Source organism: Cordyceps militaris (genome assembly GCF_000225605.1).
Source record: "Cordyceps militaris CM01 unplaced genomic scaffold CCM_S00004, whole genome shotgun sequence".
Lineage (NCBI taxonomy): Eukaryota > Fungi > Ascomycota > Sordariomycetes > Hypocreales > Cordycipitaceae > Cordyceps > Cordyceps militaris.
The window spans coordinates 609,298-623,077 of NW_006271972.1; the positions used below are offsets into that span (position 1 = coordinate 609,298).

The 13,780-nt window shown below is 50.4% G+C and overlaps 6 protein-coding genes across 6 annotated transcripts; 3 read left to right on the top strand and 3 right to left on the bottom strand.

Annotated features, from left to right (window-relative positions):
• Positions 1-637: 637 nt before the first annotated feature.
• On the bottom strand, positions 638-2,042 carry CCM_05205 (multidomain presynaptic cytomatrix related protein; the record flags this gene model as incomplete). Its single annotated transcript, XM_006670350.1, has 4 exons — positions 638-759; positions 810-1,778; positions 1,846-1,918; positions 1,971-2,042. 4 exons carry the CDS (start codon positions 2,040-2,042, stop codon positions 638-640), a joined length of 1,236 nt encoding a protein of 411 aa, XP_006670413.1.
• Positions 2,043-2,912: 870 nt separating this feature from the next.
• Positions 2,913-5,224, top strand: CCM_05206 (DUF255 domain protein; the record flags this gene model as incomplete). Its single annotated transcript, XM_006670351.1, has 3 exons — positions 2,913-3,165; positions 3,218-4,828; positions 4,881-5,224. The coding sequence occupies 3 exons, from the start codon at positions 2,913-2,915 to the stop codon at positions 5,222-5,224; spliced, it is 2,208 nt and encodes a 735-aa protein (XP_006670414.1).
• A 517-nt stretch (positions 5,225-5,741) lies between these two features.
• Positions 5,742-7,627, bottom strand: CCM_05207 (dynein light intermediate chain; the record flags this gene model as incomplete). Its single annotated transcript, XM_006670352.1, has 5 exons — positions 5,742-5,900; positions 5,977-6,626; positions 6,679-7,209; positions 7,265-7,414; positions 7,474-7,627. 5 exons carry the CDS (start codon positions 7,625-7,627, stop codon positions 5,742-5,744), a joined length of 1,644 nt encoding a protein of 547 aa, XP_006670415.1.
• Positions 7,628-8,966: 1,339 nt separating this feature from the next.
• On the top strand, positions 8,967-10,282 carry CCM_05208 (Protein kinase-like domain; the record flags this gene model as incomplete). The annotated part of the gene is made up of 2 exons (XM_006670353.1): positions 8,967-9,447; positions 9,630-10,282. The coding sequence occupies 2 exons, from the start codon at positions 8,967-8,969 to the stop codon at positions 10,280-10,282; spliced, it is 1,134 nt and encodes a 377-aa protein (XP_006670416.1).
• A 668-nt stretch (positions 10,283-10,950) lies between these two features.
• Positions 10,951-11,977, top strand: CCM_05209 (RNA binding domain protein; the record flags this gene model as incomplete). The annotated part of the gene is made up of 2 exons (XM_006670354.1): positions 10,951-11,006; positions 11,062-11,977. 2 exons carry the CDS (start codon positions 10,951-10,953, stop codon positions 11,975-11,977), a joined length of 972 nt encoding a protein of 323 aa, XP_006670417.1.
• Positions 11,978-12,087: 110 nt separating this feature from the next.
• CCM_05210 (phosphatidylinositol 3,5-bisphosphate-binding protein, putative) lies at positions 12,088-13,392 on the bottom strand (the record flags this gene model as incomplete). The annotated part of the gene is made up of 3 exons (XM_006670355.1): positions 12,088-12,978; positions 13,041-13,138; positions 13,284-13,392. 3 exons carry the CDS (start codon positions 13,390-13,392, stop codon positions 12,088-12,090), a joined length of 1,098 nt encoding a protein of 365 aa, XP_006670418.1.
• Between the last annotated feature and the right edge of the window lie 388 nt (positions 13,393-13,780).

Sequence of the window (13,780 nt, forward strand, 5' to 3'; positions counted from 1 at the left end):
AATCTTGTGAAGCGCGAGAGACTCGAGCCGCTCAAGGACGATGCTTTGAACAGCAGCTATGGTACGTCAGCCCACCATTTCGTTGGTACACATTGTTCAAACGTTGGCGCCTACTATCGAACTGGAATCTCTGGCGCAGATTCACTCGCGGATTTCGGTTCAAGAAGAAGTTGAAGTATTGGTCTGGGTTAGCGATGGAGCGTATCTCGTCTTCATCGTTCACAAAATAGCTATTCGGGCTATTTGTCAACACCAAAAATCGTTGGAGGGTGTACTTGAGTCAGACCAACGTACCCAAGCTCTTTTAATCCAGACGGAAAATATACCTCGCGAGGCAGGCCACACCAGTTGCGACGAAACATTTTAGTCTATGCGATTGGGCAGAACGGATAATGATGAAGGATTTGGTCGTTTGTCAGCGGGAGAACTGTCCGTGTTTATGTTGCGCGTGGTGCGCGTTTACTGCAAAACGATATGCAGTGTTCCGGCGGCTGGCAGGTGTCACACGTGAGCCACTCCTCAGATTTGACAATTAGTACACAATGAACTTCAAAAGACTACAATCCAATACTAGAAATACTAAAGTCCCGTTATACCAAACGCCAGGCTGAAATGGTAAAATCATCACCTCAAAACATTATTTGTTCGAGTTCGGGGTGTAGCGGCTGCGGAAAGCCTGGCTGATACTAAAGCGACTGCCAGCACCGTGCATATGCGATGCTAGTGCTTCTTCGAGGGCAGACTGCGTAACGGAAGCATCTGCAAATCTTGTCAGAGCCGCAAATATCAAGTAGGGGGAGAAAGCTTACCATCAAGATCACTAAAACTACTTCCCATGCTTGGCGTCCCATCGCTGCCCTCTTGCGAAGAAAGCTTCCCTTTCCCGGAAGGACTTTGCACTGACTGCGCAGTATTTTGAGTAGAGGCGTGAGACTTTGAGCGTCCCGGCTTGTTGGAACTGGTGCCAAGAGCACCAGAGCCCGCAGAGGAATCAGATGTTTGAGACTGGTGATTACGTTCGCGAGCGAGGTGCTTATTGCCTCGCTTGGCTGACGTACGACCGTCTCCTCGCAAAGTGGAGGCCAGATCCGAGGCTGAATTATGGTCCGCGGCAGCCTTGTACGGCTGGAATGCTGGTTCAGATTCGTCGTCTTCATCGTCATCCACCTGATATCCGGCGTCATTTTCTTGGTATCGAGGGGGGCGCCGAATAATTCGTGATTGTGCGGGACTAGACTCATCCTCAGAAGATTCCCCTGAGCTAGAATCCGCAGGTCCTGGAGAAGCCACACCATCTCTGTTGGGATCTTGAGATGTCGCTGGCCTCGGGCTCGAAGCCGCAATTGGTAGAGATGACAGGCGGTGACGGCCAGCAGACTCCCCCGCAGCGCGCGAGGATAGCTGCTTGCTCTCTGGGCGCGGGGAGGAGCCAGCGATATCACGAGAGATCGTGTTTCCTGATCCGCCACGGGATAGAGCAGGGCGTATCGCTCCGATTGTTTCGTTGCGTGGCATCGGGGAATCGCGGCCCATGGGCTGACCGAGCTGGGACCGTCGTTCGGCGGTGGTTGAGGACTCAGCAGCAGGGACTGGTGACGGCGCGGCGGAGCCCTTGGCCGCTGCGGCCGCTTTGCGTACTTGAGCCCTTACTTGCGACGCATGTCGTTCGGTAAGGTATGCAACCTGCTTGAGCAGGAAGTCAACCGTGACATCGAATCTAGTGGCGCTGAGTTGGGTCAACAATTTGTAATGAAGCTCGCAGACAGGTAGAAGGGGGCCTACATGTCATTCCCTAATCAGATGTCAACATGGATGGTCCATATAGGTTAAAGATTATACACTAACAGTCAATCTCTGTTTGCGTAGCGCTAGAGAGGATGCGCCACAATGCGTCATCCTTTTCAGAGTCCCAATCAACCTGGCAGATTGTTAGGCACGCAACCAAGCCAGACGTCAAGCAAGAAACTCACCTGCGGAGGGTCGACAAAGTCTCCACGGGGTATTGGAACCCGCACGTAAATTGTGTACTTGGGTTCACCCATGATGGACAGATCGATGTAGAGATGAAAGAGTGCAAGAGTGAAAGAAGCGGGCGTAGTTAGCTGGGGTTGCTGGGCAAGATGAAGCTGAGTATCGATAACAGTAACCTGTTATGTCACTGCCAGGCCCACCAGCCTGATACTAACTGGTGGGGGCAGTGATGTGAAGATTGGTAATAAACTACCACGACAACTGTCAAGATCAGAGACGCGTAATGTGGTGCTCCTTTCTTCGCTCGACTAATATTTGGGCCAATATTTGTTGTTTATTGATGCATTGTAACGTCATATTGGGGGTATTATAGACTTGGAATCTCAAGCGACTATTTCAGGGTCTTCATCACTAATTAGTGCAGCATCCAAGGTACTCCAAGGTGCCTCTAGCGAGCGTCACATGCAATGAAAGATTGATCTGGGCCTGTTTATAGGTACGCCTGTTTCCAGATATAAACGAGACAAAGAAAGCCATCCAAATCATACTGTGCATATATTTTTCTCAACAATATCTTTCCGATACAGGGTAAGAATAACAAGCTACAAACAGCAGGTTCAAGTTCTGCTTACCTAATGCACAACCTGCCGTCAACTGAACTGCCCCGCGATGCCGCCCGCAGCTGCAAGCGGCGGCGGGGGAAGGCTCCAATTATTCATGCTTTCCCAACCCTGCCTTGTCGTCGACTTGCGCCTGCACTTGCACCTTGCAAAAAACCAAGTGTAACTGCCGGCTGACGTCGGAGGAAAAAGGCGCATCTATTCATACATCCATCGATATTGTTTCCCGTCTGAATACTGGGAAGCGCACAGACAACGCGAACGATACCGTTTTCCGACGCTGCCCCTCCAAACCGAGGACCAAGTCCAGCAAGCGACAGCATGGTTCTCTCGGAGCTGACGGCATCTGCTGCAGCCATGAAATCATTCCACATAGGTAGAGAGGACTCTGCAGCCAGAACCACTGGCTCCCTTTCTCCGCTGAAGAACCATGCCGGTGAGAGTGCGAACCCTTTTGTTCGTAGCCTTGCGGCCAGCCCTGTCGCGTGGCAGCCGCTGAATGACGAGAGTGTGGAACGCGCAAAGAGCGAGGGTAAACTTTTGTTCCTGCATATTGGGTACAAAGCCTGTCACTGTAAGAATATCGAGTCATCCCTAATTTGCTAGATTCTGATTCTGGGCTTTAGACTGTCGCCTCATGTCGATCGAGTCCTTCGCCAACGCCGAATGCGCCGCCGTACTCAACGATGCTTTTATTCCCGTTCTTATTGACCGAGAGTCTCGCCCTGACCTGGATACAATCTACATGAATTATGTGCAGGCTGTAAGCAGTGTTGGAGGCTGGCCGCTTAATCTCTTCGTTACACCAGAGCTGGAACCTGTTTTTGGTGGTACATACTGGCCCGGACCTAATGCTGCGCGCCGCGCACATGACGAATCTACCGAAGATGCTCTGGACTTCTTGACTATTATCAAGAAAGTTCGGGACAGTTGGAAGGAACAAGAATCAAGGTGTCGTAAGGAAGCCACCGAAGTTTTGGCTCAGTTGAGAGAATTTGCCGCCGAAGGTACTCTGGGGACGAGACCAGTTACGCAAACGCAAAATTTTGTGCCGTCAGGTTGGGCTGCTCCCATTTCAAGCGAGTCTTCACAAGGCATGGACAAAACCGCCTCAGTCTCAAGTGAACTTGATCTGGATCAACTAGAGGAAGCATACACACATATTGCGGGCACGTTTGACCCTGTTTATGGAGGCTTTGGCCTGGCTCCTAAGTTCTTGACTCCGCCGAAATTGCAATTTCTACTCGAACTACACACTTCCCCTAGTGCTGTTCAAGATATTGTGGGAGAGGCTGAATGCGCTCACGCGACAGACATGGCACTTGATACTCTCCGGAAGATCCGAGATGGAGCTCTACATGACCATGTCGGAGCCACTGGGTTTGCGCGCTGCTCTGTCACCCCGGATTGGACAATACCAAATTTTGAAAAGCTGGTAGTCGACAATGCGCAGCTTCTGTCCCTTTACCTTACAGCCTGGCACAGAGCTGGTGGACAAGCGACGAGCGAATTCTACGACATTGTCCTGGAACTTGTGGAGTACTTGACATCTACCCCAATTCTGCGATCAGATGGGCTACTTGCATCTAGCGAAGCTGCCGACTCCTATGTCCGTAACGGCGACAGAGGGATGAAGGAGGGCGCTTTCTACCTCTGGACTAAGCGAGAATTCGACAGCGTCATTGAAGCAGCTGAGAAGGGCGCCAGCCCAGTAGTTGCTGCTCACTGGGGGGTCCTAGAGGACGGCAATGTTGACGAGCAGCATGATCCAAACGATGACTTTATGAAGCAGAATATCTTACGGGTGGTCAAGACCTCGGAAGAGCTGAGCAAACTGTTCAGCGTATCCGTCGAAAGAATTGAGCAGTCCATCCACACAGCTCGCAATGAGCTTAAACGACGAAGGGAAGGTGAGCGAGTGCGCCCCGAGGTCGATGATAAGGCTGTCACTGGATGGAATGGATTGGCGCTGTCTGCTCTTGCCAAGACGGCAGAAGCGCTGGTCACGGTGAACCCTGAAATCAGCGCCAAATGCAATACTGTGGCAAGCGGTATTGCCTCTTTTATCCAAAAACACCTCTGGGACACTCAGTCAAAGATTCTGTATCGAATCTGGACCGGGGACAGAGACACGGAAGCATTTGCCGAAGACTATGCATATGTCATTCAAGGATTGCTGGATCTTTTTGACACCAATGGCGATGAGTCGTTGATTGCGTTTGCCGATCAACTGCAGAGTAAGTTTTGTGTCCGCAAGCAGGACGTCTAAGGGCTTTACGCTAATACAAGGAACAGAGGCGCAAGCGTCGTACTTTTACGATGCCGCAGGTGGTTTCTTCACCACCACAGCCGAGTCGACCTTTGCCATTCTGCGATTGAAGGACGGCATGGATACGTCGCTACCCTCCACCAACGCCGTCTCTGTCTCGAACTTATACAGACTCGGCCAGCTCCTCGACGACGAGACGCTCACTGGCATGGCACGCAGCAGTATTAATGCCTTTGAGCCCGAGATGCTCCAGCACCCGTGGCTTTTCCCCGGCCTACTTGGCGGCGTTGTCACGGCCCGCCTCGGGACATCACAGGTCCGTAATGAAGAGGTTAAGTACAAGGCGGCGAGAGAAAAGGCGTAGAGAGCATCCTTTTTTTGTTGGAAGAACAAAGAATGAACGAAAAATAGGCTTGAATTATTTCTATTCTTTTCTTATTGAATCCGTGTGCTTTTTCATTCTAGCTTATTTGAGTTTGGGATTCTTTATACCTGGCAGAGTGTATATTTTGGGGGACAGCGAGGCGCAGTAGCTATTGACAGGGGACGAAGGGGACGAGGGGATCTTGCATTCTTTTTCTTTCGTAATAAAAGCGCAAAAGAATATGAATTAACACAAAGCGTCGTTAGGCGGGACCAAGATGATGTCTGTAAAAAAACATTGTTTTCACATCAAGGGTATCTAATCTACAGAGGCGCAACGCCACTCGACCTCGATTCTTGTCCTCTTTCTACCGGACTACTACAGAGTTTTGGCTCCCAAATTTCCCTGTTTTGTGATTGTATAAATAATGTCATCGCCTTCGTCTCTGCAACCATTTACCTTGGTTACATTGATTACAGAGACGAGACAATGACGTTCGTTTCCCATCGCCCGTCCTTCACCGCGGGGAGTCGGCCGTGCCACCCGTGCGGTTCATGAGGCCGCTGAAAAAGTCGTGTAGTTGCTCATTGTCGTATTCTTTGGTGATGTTGGGCGCAGGTGCCTGTTGCTCCTCGACGGCATCGTCGTCGTCCTCGGCGTTGCTGGCGTTACGGTCCTGCAGGGTTTGTGGTGTCAGTCGCCACGTTCTCGCTTCGTCACGTTCCCTGGCATCGCAAAAAAATAATTCTCACCTTGAGTCGTTGCAGCATGTCGTCGGCGTCGACCTGGATGCCGCCCATGTTGAACTGCACGGGGCCAATGTGCTCGCTGACCGTCTTCTCGTCGGCAAAGTCGCCGCGTCGCGAAATGGTGGAGATGCTATTGTTGTTGCTATCGCCTGCTTTTTCGGGCGCCTTGGCCTTGACGACGTCGAGAATCTTGAGCTGCCGCTCGAGGAACTCTTGCGTGTCCTCGCTATCCACACCGACGGCGGCTGCGCTGCCCATGGCGCTTTCGACCACGGCCATGCCGCCACTGTTGGGATCGCGGCACCAGTCCTCGTAGCGCGCAATGGCGCTGTCTTCTTGCACGTACTTGCCCGTTTCGACGGCCTCTGCTCTGGCCACCTCGAGAGCTTCGAGACTCTGCAGAGTCGAGCCCAGCGGCAGCTTGATATCCTCGGACCAGCCTTTTGAGGCTACTTCTGTATCAAAATTGCCGCCCAGCACGCGAATCTTGCCCCAGGAATCCCAATTTGGTGGTACAACAATCTTGTCTCTGTCAATTACGTTGTGTTTCAGCGGTTGACGCTTGAGGATTGATGTGATGCCAAGCGTGGAGTGGACGAGGGCGGGTAGTTGAGAAGGAATGTTTTGGCTTGTGTAAATAAGCGAACCGCCATCTATGGGGCTATTAGCTTCAATCGGAGCATCGATCAACATTCTTGTACGTACGGCGCAGCAGTACCGTCCTCAAATACTGAAGCACTGTGTCAAAATCGGGCTCTTTCCAGCCATGATTTCTCTCGAGGAAGTCGATTTTTTGGGCCTGTGAGAGAGTGAGCAATGTGTAAGGAAATTGGAAGCGAAAATGACAGACATTTTGGCAGACCACGCATAGAGGCAACCCCAGAGGCTCCGTCCATTCACCAGGCCCCAAAGGCAAAGAGCCATCACTGTCAGCCGCTGTCGCGGATGGAGTACCATCCAGATTCGTCGTGCTGCCGCCACGGCCACGCTCTCTCCAGGAAAACATTGTCTCCTCCATTTCGCTGCGCGCATCGGGGGATGTGTGGCCCATAACCTCCTCCAACACTTGGATCCAGCTCCAGATCTGTCTGAGCCAGAGGTGGGGTTGCGCCCAATCCAGCAGTATAACTAGGGCGGTATTCGGTATCGTTTCTGGAGTGAGCAGCGGTGAGACTAGCGAAGCAAACTCGCCAGAGGGCTGCGAAAGGAGGTAGAGCGACACGCGAGCGAGGGTATCTAATCGGCGTTAGCAATGCTGCAAAATGGCGAGTAGAGTCAGAGGTCCTCCAACCGTCTTGATCTGTGTCCAGCACATCATAGTACGTGTAACCTAGCGCAAAGTTGTTCGCGATTGGGGGGGTTTTCTGTTGCTCCGAGTTGCGGCCTTCTTCGTCGGCGGAAAGTGATTCGAGAAACTCTCTCTGCGCGTCCGTGCTGCCACCTGCGCCAGTGTTAACTTGGTGAATGCTGCGGAGAGCGCTGCTTGGGGGGTTGGCCCACCCAATATCAACAGATTCTTCTCTGGTAAGCGCTTGCCGCTCGCGACCGATTCCAGCATCGACGTCCAGAGGTTCCTCTTTTGTTCGCCATTACGAGCATCGGCATCGCCAGAGCCAGCGGTGTAGGTGGACGCCCGCTCCGTTTTCCCAGCCATGCTGCCAGGAATAAACGATTCCGAAGGTGTTGGTCGCGAAGAGCAAACAGAAAATGAAGGTATCGGCCAAGTAGTCGAAGGGCCGAAAACGCGTAACTACCTAGATTGGCGAAATGCGTTTGTGTCGCAGAGTTGTACACTGGTCAGGGGGTCCTCTATGACGACGCGCCTTGCATCTTTGGTCTTGCTTTCCTTCTGGCAGGTCGCAGGACTTATGAGCCTCTTATTGCACTCGCACAGCTTGCCAAGCCAACCCAGAATTCAGTCCGCCAGATTGCGATTCCTAGCGAGGCGTATGGAGAATGCGACTTGGTCCGTTGACTTGTTGCTAAAGTGTAGCTTGGGGAGCTTGTTAGCTCGGACCGGAAATTGACCCGCGCCAGACTACTACAGTGGGTGGCAACATGTATTGACCCCCTGTCAGGTAGCAGCCAAGAGGCCGCTAGCCTAACCAGGATAGCGGCAGGATGCCGCTTTGAGCCCGAGCTAAAGGTATCCACTTCAGTCCACTGTAAGTCCACTGTAACTCTCTTCAGGGTTAGGGTTAGCCACTTTAGACTAAAGCAGCATTGTTTTGATCTTCCTATTTGGGTCTGGTGACTTCGGGGGGGTCGAAAACATGTTGCCACCCACTGTACAATGGGGTTCCAAAAGTCTATCACCACCTTTAATTTCTCAGCAATAACGTATATATTTAAAGCTAGTATAATAATAATATAAGAACTACTAAAGTTGTACTAAAATAGCTATAATATAGATTAATACTTAAAGCCTCTTAAAGGATTTATTATATAATTATATTATTTTAATTAAACTAAGTATAGATAATAGAAAATAAAGATTTAAAAGATTTATATAACTAGTTTTAAATTTATATAGAATAAAAGAAGAAATAGATATAAAGATTATTATATTAAAATAAGTAACTTTAGCTTTTAAATAATATAATATAATAATTATGTATTTTTAATATATTTGATAGTAATTATATAAGGGAGTGTTTAGAGTGTATTTATATAGGAAATCATTCCTGTTTTCTGACAAGGCACTGGACACGTTTTCCGCTCAACATGTAATTTTCCCCTATCATAACGCTGTCAACGTATCTGACACGGCTTATAAAAAACATGAAGATTTTTTAACACGTAATAACAGCCTGACAGCGTTGTGACAGGGGAAAATTAGCTATTAAAAAAGAGACCTGTCTAGTGCCCTGGTTGCAACTTTTTGGCCTTAAGTACAGCACCCCTGCTACGCCCTCCCTGCCTTAAAACCATGATGTGTTCTGATCAAATTTTCGAAGCCGCGAAGAGCCAGCTCAACCCTAGAGCAAGACCCGATGCCGCGAGACGCAAAAAAGTTGGATGTGGTCTCGAGCAGTCCAATTTCTCCTGCATCTGCATCTGCTGACGACGCCTTTGCGGAAGACGACGGACTTGATGACTGTGGAAGCTTCGTCAGTTCGGATGAAGGAGGCGATATTGAGTATTTATCCGAGCCTATCGAGAGATATACCGATGGGATTTATTATCCAATATGTATTGGGGACGTTCTAGCTGACACGTATCGCATTGTGCACAAACTGGGCTGGGGAGGATTTTCCACCGTCTGGATGGCGCACAACATCAAAAGCCAAAAGATGGTTGCCCTCAAGATTGGTGCCGTCGGCCTCTTCAGCGAGTTGGAGGACCGGGAGCTCGAAATGCAACGCAAAATCCGTGATACAGTCAAGGATCCATCCCGCCTCGTGACTTTTCTCGACACCTTTCCCCTCAATGGAGTGAATGGCACACACCAGGTAATGGTGTTTCCCGTTCGGGGTCCGAGTCTCTACCAATGCTGCAGAGAAATTCCGTGGAAAACTAGGATGACGGCTGCAAAAGAATTACTCTAAGCCGTCAAGTCTCTTCACGATGCAAATTTTATACTTCGTGGTAAGCAGGCCTTGTTTAAGTCCCTTCCTTGACAGGGCTTTCTATCATCTAACAAAGCCTGTACATAGATCTCAACAGCGGCAGTGTACTCTGGGACATTGGCGACATTGACGACTACACGCTCAAGATGGCCTATCGAGAGTTTGGTCGCCCTCGAAAGACGCCATTGTGGTTCGCGATGTGGAAAAGGGGACAGCTTGTCGAACCGATTCAGGTGAACAAAGAGTCGCTGCGAGGGGGCATCTTTCTTGCCGACTTTGGTATGGCAATTGAAGCTGGGATACCGGTCAAACGCAGGTGGCAGGCGCCTACCACGTACTGTGCGCCCGAGCGATTCCACGGCACAGATCCCAGCTTTGCCAGTGACATGTGGAGTTACATGTGTCTCTTCGTACAGCTGTACATGGGTTTCGCCCCCTTTCGCACGTTGACCGACCTGGTGGACAGGCTGGGTCCTCTCCCTCTGCAGTGGGCTGGCAGGTATGATGCAGGAGATGAGCCCAAGGAGTCTTGGTACGACCAAACGCAAAAACCAGCTCCCCTGCTTACTCTGGAGGAGACGAGCAAGCGCGGGCGGCCTGAGGTAAGCGATGTCGAGCGGAAGTTGGTCGTCTCCGTCCTTTCAAAAGGGTTAGCGTACTTGCCAGAGTATCGCCCAACAGCCGCGGAACTTTTGGAAGATGAGGATTTCAAGGCTCTCATGGCCATTTATGAATTATGAATGGTCAAATGCGCGATTTTGTTAATTTCAGTTCGGGAGGGGTACCTACAACCCGTAGATATCTTTCGTGAATTATAAGCAGGCTGATAGGGACATTAGATAACTAGTCACAACTAAGAGCAATTTTATATAAAGGAGTTAGAGAATAAATTATATTAGAACTTATAATTATTTTTACCTTGTTCCTTCCTAATTAGGAAAGGAAATCCCTTCTTTCTTTCTTATATTTAATTTATAATTAAGATTAAGCCCTTTTAGGAAGTTTTTATAGCTTAAACTCTAATAAATAGGTATAAGCAGTTATAAAGAGTTATAATTATAAGAATATAACTTCTTTATATATTATTCTATCTTTATCCTTATTTAGTAAAAGTAGGACTATTATAAAGAAAAAAAGTTTAGGTATAATTATAGAGTAAATAATTATCCCTTATATAAATATACTAGACTAAGCTTTTAAGCTTAGGCTAATTCTAGATATTATTAATTTTATATATACTAGGGCTTTTGTATAGATAGAGTCTAGAGCCCTTATAAGCTCTTACTAAATACGTATACTAGGCTAGGACCGTCTTTAGACTTTTGAACTGTAACCACAAAGTGGGCTGCCTGCCTTGTGACAAACCTGGACTGGAAAAATTACAGCTCAAAGACCAGGCGGCAGCAAGATGAACCAAATACGAGCGATACAGGCGCTGAATAAGAAGGAGATTGAAAATGGAATGTAAGTATAAAACGCCCCCAAGACTCCACAGATATACGACTGAACAGTCCCGTAGCTCCCCCGAAGCCTCGTGGCATACCGACTACCGGGACACGGCCTACGTTTACTTTGGCGGCCTGCCATACGAGCTCTCCGAAGGCGATGTGATAACCATATTTTCGCAATTCGGCGAGCCTGTATTTCTGAAACTTGTGCGCGACAAGGAATCGGGCAAGTCCAAGGGTTTCGGATGGCTCAAGTACGAAAACCAAAAGAGCACCGATTTGGCTGTGGACAATCTCGGCGGCGCACAAGTCGGAGGACGTCTGCTCCGCGTAGACCATGCACGGTATTCTATGCGCGACGACGAAGACCAGGACGAGTGCAGAGTTGGCTGGGAGGACCTCCAGCGCAAACAAGGCAAACCGCTGTCCGAGGACGAAAGCAGCGAAGACGAAGCGCCTCAACGGCCGATGCTGCAAGAAGAGCGCGACCTGGCCAAGTTGATACATGATCATGACGACGATGACCCGATGAAGGCGTTCCTCATTGAAGAGAAGAAGAAGGAGGTGCAAGAGGCGCGCGCGCGAGCCGACAAGAAGGAATCGAGGCACAAGCACCGGTCGCATAGACCTCACAGGTCTAAACATGACGACGATGATAGAAGACGGTCTCGGCGTGATGAAAGTGATTCTGAGCGTCGTCATCGTCATCGAGGCGATCACCGTAGCGACAGACATCGGGATGGAGACGAGGAGCGCCATAGGGGAAAAAGGCACGACGACAACTCGAGAGAGCATAGATCCCGGCGCAGGGATAAAGATGAAAAAGAACGGAGCCGCGATCGGGACCGCGATCTAGACAGAAGACAGCACGACCGAAGACAAAACGACGAACGCCAGCACCAGACACACATAAACAGAAAGGACGAGGCAGAGAGGGGCCACAAGCGAAGGCGACGCAGCCACTCTCCGAGACGCAGTGAAGCATAAAAGACCGGCAAATCGAATACCCACTATTGATAGTAATGAAAATGGGCCAGTGTTGGAAAGCCATATGTGGTTGCCAGGCGTCTGAGACTTATTTCACATATCTACTTTGACTACGTATTTCCAAGGTATCGTTTCCAACCTTCCCTCGTGCAATGTCGTTTACCCTCTTCCCCCTCGGTAATGGCAAACTTTTCCCACCGAGCATCTTGCCCTGCACCGATGACAACGAGACTGTCATTACTTGTCCAGCCAATGACGCCCTTGCAGAGCCTCGTTGTCCCTAATGTTGATGCCTCGGAAAACGGAATGCCACCAATCGTGCCTTCGTCACCTGCCTCAAAAGGCGCGGAGGCGAAGGAGTATACATCGGAAAAGACACGAGGCATGAGTGGAATTTTGCCCAGAATACCCCATTTGCCGGGATCTGACTCGTTGCTGCTACCGAGCTGTTGACTTCGATGTGGTGCCGTGCGTCGAGGGTGAGGGACGTCGAAGATGTGGAGTGTGGATTTGTCAGAGGTGCAAGCCAGGTAGTCTCCGGGCGGAGAGAAGGCTAAGGAGTAAATGGTGGCAGGGTCGATGCCGCGACGCAGCTCGGCAATCTTGGCACAGTTGCTGGTGGAGTAGACGCGAATCAGTGTGCCCGTCTGACTGGCACTGGCAAGAAGCTCGCCGTCTGGGCTGAGCTGGATGGCCTTGAGGGCGGACGAGTGAGCTGGGATGATGCTCACGTTGCCAGTGGCGAGCTCGACGAGCTGGATCTGGCCAGCGGTGCGGCCGGGAAAGGCCAGCTTCTTGTCGGACATGCAGCACAGTCCGGCAAGGTTGTCTGCCGTCTCGTATACATGCAGAAGGCTGGGAGGCTTGGAGAATGAGTAGACGCGAACACTGCTCTGAAGCACTACGGCTATGCGCTCGCGGCCAAGCTGGACGCCTCGGACGGAGCTGAGGGCAGCAATCTCCAGCGCCACCTTGCCCTTCATATCGTCCCATATTATTGCCTAGCCAGGATCATCAGTACCGAGTAGGAATAGGATTATAATTTGGATTCAAGATGACAAACCTTGTTCATGGCAAATTTGGGAGAACGTCCACCACCGACAAGTGCCAAGTAGTTGGTCATGCCCATCATGCGGACCAGGCCAATACCGGCATTGAAATCTACAAGTCATCAGCTTGCTGACTAGATACGGGAACAGGAAATAAATACCCCTGGATGCCTTTAATAGACATGATTTTGTGTGAAAGACTATATGTGTGAGCATGAGCAATATGGACAGTGGATGAGCGTTGCTGGTGCACTTACTGCAGATGCCCGATTCGAGGCCGACGGCGAAGCAGCTAGCGTCGTTGTTGAATGAGACTGACAGCACAGCCGTTGGGCTTGAAGACTCTATGGGCGGCCGGACATTCATCGTGACGTAGCAAAACGGTTGAAAAACAGAAGTGAAGTGCGGAGAGAGATGCAACTGGTGGTGGGCAGTCTCAACAGTAGATGGCCATGATGGGTGGGATCAGTGCCGTAAACACAGGATGGGGAGATGCGGGGTGAGGACGAGCGGGTTGACACAGAGAACTAGGAGGTGGTTCCTGGGCGAGATGAGGAAAAGGGAGTGAGAAAAGGTCGGGTCGGATAGAAGCGCGTCAAGTTGCGGAGGAATTGAGTGCGGCGATGGGTGTGAGAGATGTTGGTGGTGCTGGTTGTGCTGGCCGCTGGCCTTGGCGGCGTTTTGGGTGCGGTGGCGCTGGCGGGTCAGGCAAAGCAAAGAGCAAAGGCGCTAAAGTGTCGCCCTGCCCTGGGCT